The sequence below is a fragment of the Sminthopsis crassicaudata genome, chromosome 2, assembly GCF_048593235.1.
Source record: "Sminthopsis crassicaudata isolate SCR6 chromosome 2, ASM4859323v1, whole genome shotgun sequence".
Classification (NCBI taxonomy): Eukaryota; Metazoa; Chordata; class Mammalia; order Dasyuromorphia; family Dasyuridae; genus Sminthopsis; species Sminthopsis crassicaudata.
Genome location: NC_133618.1, coordinates 228,983,234 through 228,991,697, shown reverse-complemented (window position 1 = coordinate 228,991,697; position 8,464 = coordinate 228,983,234). Strand labels below are relative to the sequence as shown.

Here is an 8,464-nt window from a genome sequence, read left to right as displayed (position 1 = left end):
ATTATCATTCAATGGACTCCCAAAAAGAAATGCAGAGGCAAGGACATGAAATCTCACCTGAATTCTTTTTAATTGGGAAGGATCCTTCAATGGAAGAGTTCTAAGAGGATAAGTTATTGCAAGGTACTCATCTTAGCCTATGCAGATGCTGAAGTTAATATGTAATTCAGGTATCATCTGCCAAGATGTAGTAATGGTTTATTTGAACTTAGAAGATGAAGGACTTTATAGTCCTTTTCACTGAGATAGTTCAAAACGCCATAAGACAGCCAAGCACAGTGCAGAGCCTGGCAGTCCAAACAAGTAATATAAGAGTACTGGTGGGTGGGAACCACTCAATATTAATTTATTAGCAGTGTTTTCCTGTGTACCTGGGCCCAGAGATCTTGAAATGTGATGTCACAATTAATCATCAAACATGATAGAATTTTTTCAGCATCAAATCTCACACACAGACACCAAGCTGCTTAAATACAGATTTATTGCAAACCAACACAGAAATGTGGAGTATGTGAAGGAGAGCGGACTCAGGATGTAGCATGCCCTACTCTCTTTGGCTCCCATAGAGAAGGGAAGTGAATTGCCCTGCTTTCCTCAGAATCTCTGCTGATGAAACTTAGTGGCCAAGTTGCTGTTGTTGATTTTAAAACACAGAAAACAGATAGTATGCACTGACTCCAGAGGGCTGGAATGGCACGTGGATAGATAGGGTGGAGCAGAGGTTTAAGAAGAAGAGAGAAAGCAAATTATTACAGAAGACAGGATGAAAGTTTACAAATACAAATAGATAGGATTAATGTATGTTTTGGAAAGGTGAGTCTAAGTCCAAGTCTTACATGTCTAGTCACTTAACATGCACCAGAGAAGTTTACTACTAAAAGGAATCTTTCAGTGAGTCCTTCTGTAACGCAGTTAAACACCCCTAAAAGTTCCTATTTTTGTGTAGTGGTTTCATTTATTTTAATAGGGGTGTACTAGTAGAACTTCTATTACTTGATACTTCCTAATAGAAGAGAGAAGACCTGAGCCACAGCAGGACACTACCAAATGATGCCCTGGGTAGAACATTTACAATAAAAGTGAGTAACTTAAAAAAAAAAAATCTTCCAGTAGTTTAAGGACAGATTATCAGTTGTCCCTGCTTTAGCCAAACCACATATATCCTTCTGCAAAACTCCTTTACTGTGGGTGCTTAAGAAGGTGACATTACTGTGAATTAGAAAAATGCTAAAAATAGCAAGAGAAATAGACAAACAAGGTTCAAGAGATGCATATAAACATCATTAAAAAAGTTAAAAACAAAGGAGTCTTTTGAACATAGAGCATTCCGTCTGTGAAATGCTGCTTTGGACAGAGGGTATATTAGCCTCACCCTTTTTCATGTGACCTCAGAGAGAAATGAGCAGAGACCTTTGTTTATTAGCAAGCTTGCAAACACAAGGCCTTCATACCAGGCAGTGGATTTTTGTTATTTTTGCTCTGTGTTACTAAAGAACAATTCATAAAAACCATAGTCTCAGTGACTGACTCCAACAAAAATCAGTGTTGTCTGCCATCAATTTCCCAAGAGGAGATATTTCTGAGACTTTTAAAGAGTCTTAGCTATTTGGAATAAGCTGATGCTGCCTCCAATGCCACCTGGAAATCTTAACACTTCTGATTCTGAAGAGATCCACCATTTAACTCAGGAAGATGACCTTGGTGTTTTCTGGAGAAAAAGTGACATGTTCTATGAAAAGTTCTCTGGGAATAAGAGTTGAGCAGCTTTTTTACAAGGATTCACAGGAAATGGTGTGGCTGGAAATAAACTCAGCAAATTGACTTGGAAATGATAGCTTCAGTAAGAGACTACTAGACCCACTCACTCCTTATAGAAGTAGGTGAGCATGAGGAACTACCTGTCCCATAAAAATTAGTCTATCATTCTCTCAGAAAAGGATCACAATTAAGAATACATAGGCATTAATTCTGGGTGACTATAAATTTGGGTAGGGTTCTAAAGAAACATTTTTTTCTAGGAATTCAAAAAAAATTTGATCTAATTTATGTTCCTGGATTATCTGTTAATCACATATGCAATGCTACGTGAACTTGAGGCTTTGCTTTCTGAGTGGTAGTCAAACAGAACTGGGATAAAGAATAAAAAGTGAGCAATCTACATCTTCTGAGCTATTAGTGATGTATTCCATTTCTAAGGAACACTGAAAAATAAGTGTTCCTAAACAAGCAAAAAACTAAAGAGTACTTGTTCCTAGACTTCAGAAGGAAGTCAGCAGCCTGACTCACTTATAAACAGTTTTTAAACGTGGAGGTTCAATCCTTGTCAATAGCACAGATTAGCAAAACAATTGTTTTTAGATGTTAGATAAGTTTCTTTTTCCTAAGTAATCAGGCAAGCAGTGACCACTGCTGCACAATAACGGATGACAACAAAGAAGTAGTTGCATCCAGCTCATATAGAGCATGATTTTGAGATTACCAAGTTCCCATCATTTTTGCCTATGTCTGCTCTTCACACAAGAGCCTACATTCTCATTTCTACCCTTGTTGCAATTATTCTTTAGGGACAGCAATGGTTCCAATGGGGCCCTTGAGGGCATCAATGATATCCTATGCAGGCTACCCATTAGTCATCTGAGGATCTCCACTGCTTTGTGCCCTTCAACAGAGGACAAATCTATCATTCATTGTACAGTGAAATGTCTTTACTACTCCCAGAAAATGTCCTGCCTCTCACTGAGCTCTACATTCATCCAGGAGATATATGTAAACAAAATCTAAGATGTGGATCATTGGGGCTGAGGAGACTTGAGGATAAACATAGAAGAAAAGTGGCAGCTAGAAGTTCCTTTACTCAGACAAAAGTGGGATGGAGTGCATGGCCAATACTGGGATGAACAGGTGCTAGTCTAACCTTCCCTGGCTTCAAAGAAAGCTATGATTAGAAAGCTCTATTCTTCATTCTTTCCTGAGACAGAAATCCCTACCTACAGCTGATCCTTGCTGGAAGAACATGCACTTCCTTCCAAAATTTGGGCATGGTTCAATTAGAGAGCAACAAATAAAGATACCAAAATCCCAACTAGGCAGGTTTCTGCAACCATGGGGGCAGCTTCAACATCCTACTACTAGTGCCTGGGAGGCACCCAAAGGCAGGAAAAAATAGGACTTGACAAATTGATGAGCAAGACTGAATGTGGAATCTTTAAACAAAAGGCCAAACTAAGGGGCTTCCTGAAACAGTACAGCCTGAAGCAGCCATCACAGAACCGCTTCTCATCAGCACACATTAAGTCATACAACTCCAAATCACTTCAACAACTGCAGGGGAAAAAACCCAGCAACAGCAACATCCCTCCCCCCCAAGCCCTCCCTCCCCATCCCCTAAAGAGAACTGAGTAGAATCGCATCAAAACAACAGCAAGCAGAGAACACAGAAGGAAAGAAAATGTGGCTTGCAGTGGCTGGTTACCTTGGTGATGGGAGTATGTAATCCTGCATTTGCTAGGACATCTCCCTCATGCATAACAGATATTGTAACTTGGCATTAGCCATAGCAATTGCTATGCATTAACCTTCCCTCTACTTTCCCCCCTTCTTCCCTAAAACAGCCAGGAAGGGTCTGGAGGAGGAGTGAGGTTGGAGTATCCACACATCCCTTGAAAATAAAGATGGATACGGGGTGGACAAGATGAGTCCCAGGCATGCATGGGAGCCAAAGAGGAAAAGCAGGAGGGAAAGAGCCCACACAAAAAGGCCTCTCTCTGCCTTATCCTCTACTTCCAAGTGCTTGACTCGAGTGAGTTTCCTTTCCTTCTTGCATTAAAACTGCACAGCCCCTGGGGAGATGTTGAACATGGATGGGTCGAATCTCTGGCCTCGGAAGGGGGAGCCTTCAGCATCCCATCCCTTCTTCAGCATCTCATGGACTTTCTACAAATAAAAAATAGAAAAATTAACATCACCATAAGGCACTGCAAAGTTTATTTTTTTTTTCTTCCCCAAAGCAGATTTCCAATCAATAGGCATGACTCCCTCTTGCTTCTTTGGTTAATTTTTGTTAATGGCCAAAAAGGAGGGTGGTTGGCTCACATAACTGGCCTGGTAGAAGTGGCTTGTTGTCATTTATATGAGGCTTATAGGAGCAAACAGAGCAGGGCAAGCAGACATGTTTTCAACAGCTGATCCCTTCCATCTTTCTACCACACAGCAGAACTATTAGATACTCTTTGAAATGCATTTCATTTTTCACTATCATCAGGCACCTCTGTCCAAAATCCAAAAGGAGGTACAAAGCAAAGGCCATTTCAGATCAATGTCTCTGCCTTTTGCCTACACCAATTTAGGAACAGCTCTGAGTAAGAGAGTAAGTAGTATGGCAGAGTGGGTTGAGATTTGGCCTCAAAACCAAGAAGGCCTGGGTTCAAGTCCCAACCTCTCAGTTTTCTATACAACTCTCCAACACTACAAGTTGAGAAGATGATGAAGAGTTCCTCAGGACAATAAAATCACAGATTTTTAGTCCCTACTTCCTATCCCCTACCTGGGTAAAAGTATGGATCCTACTAATTTACAAATGGAACAGGTTGATTAAGCAAACAACATAGGAGAACTAGCCTTAATAAACCAAACTGCTCTAGTCAAACCAAACACATTATTTTACTATGTTCCACATAGTAATGAATGCCAGAAAAGTTCTATGTTTTAAGAACTCTTAATAAGGGAGATCTGGTTCCTGTTTCCTTGCTACTGATCCAGCTAAGTTACCTTACTCTCCAACTCCCTAAAGGCCATACTTCACAGCAAGTTAACTTATCCCAATATATGGTCCTTTGGCAACTGCCAAGCATCAGTAGAATCAGAGGCACTCTGAGATGGAGCAAATCTGTAGAGATAAAGCCCCAGTACCCTGTGTAGTTCAGCTGCTCCATTCAAGATGAAATCTGCCTCAATTGATCTGATCTGGCTTTTTCTTCTTAAAATAATTTCTTCAAAGATCCCTTTGCATGCCCCATGATAATGATTAGCTACTTTTTTTTGTAATCTTCAAGTTTTTTGTTTTTTGTTTTTTTTGGATTGGCTACTGTTTAAGGAGGAACTATGCCAACAGAAGGATATGTGGCCTTTAGTACTAGAGAATAATTTCTCTTATTTCTCAAAATGAATTGAAAAAAGAAACATTTAGGCAAGAGTATCCAGGGACTGGCTAGAGACAATGTATGAGGCCCCTTAGCACTTGCCAGGGATACTGTAGGTCTTGTTTTCAAAAGATTCAAAGATCACTGACTTGATAAACTACTGACCTCTCAACTCATTGACAGTATAGTATAAATGAATCTCTAAACACTCAGAACTAGAGTAACTTTGTAAGATAATTGATATATTTAACTTTTTCCTTGGGTTAGAAAGTTCCCTCAAAAGGATTTTAGCTTTTAAAAAACAAACAAGCAAATTGTGGATACTTATTGTGCAGTAATGTCTCCAAGGAATTAAGGGCTGTTACTTTCCTAACTTATATGGCTCTCTCTGAATGGATTAAAAAAAAATTGTTTTTTTTTTTTTTAGTAACTATAATCTGGTATCATCAGATGACATCAGCACTAATGCTGCAGGATGTCTAGTAAATGTAGTTACCTGGACTGAAATCAAATAGACACCATTAAGAAGAAACACAAATTTGTTTTTTCTTTTATTAAAAATCTTCCCCACCTGTAAGGAAATGATACTGGGATGCCCAACACTGAATTTTTACAAACAAATGGCACTTATAGAGGAAATAAAACTATGAAGAGAGACAAGAAGCAACTCTTTACTATATAGTTCTATCTTGGTCCTTACTTGCAATTCCTCCTGTCAAAAAAAAAAAAATGATTTTTCATGGTAGTCTTTTTTTTTTTTTTATGGTAGCAAAGGATTACCCAGCAGTTGGGAAGTAGCTGAACAAGATGTAATACATAAATGTAATGGAATATTACTGGGCTATGATGAATTTAGAAAAATACTGGAAGACTTGTATGAATTGATAGAGAACAAAGAAAGCAAGATCAAGAGCAAGGACACATAAAGACAATCATGTAACTGATAACATAAAAAGGCAGAGACTCTCAGCTTAAATGCAGTGACCAATTTTGTCCCAGAAAACAGATGATAAAACATACCTTCTTTTTCTCTGGGAAGGGGGAATATGGTTTCAGAATTGCATATGCTATAAAGTCAGAAACTATGTTAGCTGGTTTTACTTAATTGTTTTTCTTCATTATAAAGAAGGATTCTAAGAGAGTGGGGAATACTGTATCTGAAAATAATTCTGGTATGAAAACAAATGGCATCAATAAAACTTGAGGAAAAAACCCAAAAAAATCAAATATCAATTACATAGTGACAGTCACTGAAGAGGTTTCCTTAAGTATATTGGAGAATGATCCTTTCTTGTCTGCTTCTGATCTGCCTCAGGCACCTTCCTACCTTTCTGACAGAGTCTTCCTAATGTAAGAATTGCCTATTCAACTCTAAATCCTACTCATGTATATTCCTTTGTAAACTCATGTATGATTTATCTTTGCCTTTTAAATGCTATGTATATCTATGCATTTATTCTAATACGAGGTGTTTTATGTTTGATGATCACTGATTGCTTCTACTCCTACCAAATGTATTTTCTACTTCCTGCACATTTTGCTGTCTCAATACTGCGCACTCGTTTTAGCCTTGTATTCTTTTCTACTAGTCTCCTATCTTCATCAGATCTTTTCTATTACTACAGATTTTGGTCAAATGACCTTGCTGTCAAGTACTCTTCCCAGAGCATCAAATGCTACATTTTGCAGCATAACAACAAAAAGATAAGACTCTAGGCACTACTCTGGGAACCTGTTCCCCTGATCATACATTGGGTTAGCCATGAACTAGTAGGATGTCCTCAATTAAAAGTCCTAATGTTAAAAGGCAGAGGTTAACTATAGTGCATACCAACTTACATACTAGGGCATCTCTGGTTTACTTGCAGAATTACAGCAGGATAAGAGACCTATAACTACACTACAAGAATCTGCTCTAGGTCTGGTCCAAAGCCAGACATTCAAGAAAAGTCAGGCTAACTTTACTTCACTAGGGGCAAGCCTAGAGAGAATTGAGTGCAGATTAGTCAGCTAATTAATAATGGTACCTACCCAAACTACTCACATGGCATGCTTAATTTACATTTCACTGACACACTGAAGTTAAAATAAATGGTACTAATTGCTTATGTGGAACAATGCCAACTTAAAAATAATTTCTGAGAAAAGCAAGTTTTTTCCCCTGCTTAACTACCCACTCTTAGGATTAAAAAGATAGAAAGGAAGAATTTATACATTCGATTGGCCAATTTTTCCCATTAGTAGTCTGTTTACACTGGGCTCTATAAAGGCAGATGTTAACCAGTTTCATGTTTGTTTTGTCTGGCAAGTTTATGTTACTTTCATTATTGCTCCCCTTTTCTGCAATAAATTCCCAAGTAAAAAGGTGAGTACATTCAGATTTTTTGAGTTTGAAAGAAAACTTGAGAATTCCATAGTCTCTACCCTGAGTTTTCCATTTACAGAACTTGCACCTGAATTGCTGATAGCAGGAGGGATCTGTAATACTCTGCCTATACTTAGTGAAGTGAGTCTTAGTTCATGTAGTGATTTCTCTGGCTAGCACTTCATTAAAGCTAATAAACATCTTTGTTACTAAGTTTAAAGAATTACACCCTCGAGCCTCCTATTCACTAAGCTAATATGTGATATTTCTAAGGTGCTGCTGATCTGCACTAGTGGAAAAAGTTTCACAGATCAAAAAATGAATTGGCCAAAAAAGACTAATGTGAAAGCATTAACTCTCAATCAGAGCTTAGATTAGCTCATAGTTCTGAAGTTCATCCTGTAGTGTTTTGTGCCTGTCAAAGTTCAGACAGCCCACTACAACATAATCTTCTTCATCTACCACAACCAAACACTCCCTGTTTATTTTATCAATGTTTATCTACAATGGTTAGATTTTTTTTTAGTCCTGATGACTTCAGTATAATTTCCATGTCATTTTCTTCTTGACTCAAGGGCACCAGAGAAAATGTGAATTGTAACACATCAAAAACAAGGGCATAATATGAGAGTAAAAGAAGGTAGGGGTGTGTGTGTGTGTGTGTGTGTGTGTGTGTGTGTGTGTGTGTGTGTGTGTGTGTGTGTGTGTGTGTATGTAGAGAGAAAAGAGAGAAAGAGAGTGAGAGCAAAAATGCAAGTGTGCATACTAGCTCAACAGGTTCAAAAGGTACTTCATACCTAAAAGTAGAAAACAACATGAGAAAGCAATTCTTCCTAATACTTCACTCTTTCTAGCTCTTTTACTTCACCTAATCATTTACGTGAAATAAAACCTACAGCATTTACTGGGAAGATAAGCTGCTGCTTGGAAAGTGTATTTCTTGTATTTCTTCAAAGGATAC

The 8,464-nt window shown here is 38.2% G+C and overlaps 1 protein-coding gene across 1 annotated transcript in view; it reads right to left on the bottom strand.

The window, feature by feature from the left end:
* Positions 1–464: 464 nt before the first annotated feature.
* NUDCD3 (NudC domain containing 3) overlaps positions 465–8,464 on the bottom strand; it is a 102,404-nt gene continuing 94,404 nt past the window's right edge. The window contains exon 6 of the mRNA XM_074288454.1: positions 465–3,933. Within this exon, the coding sequence (XP_074144555.1) occupies positions 3,823–3,933 (111 nt within the window). The 3' untranslated portion in view covers positions 465–3,822. The remainder of the gene's footprint in view (positions 3,934–8,464) is intronic.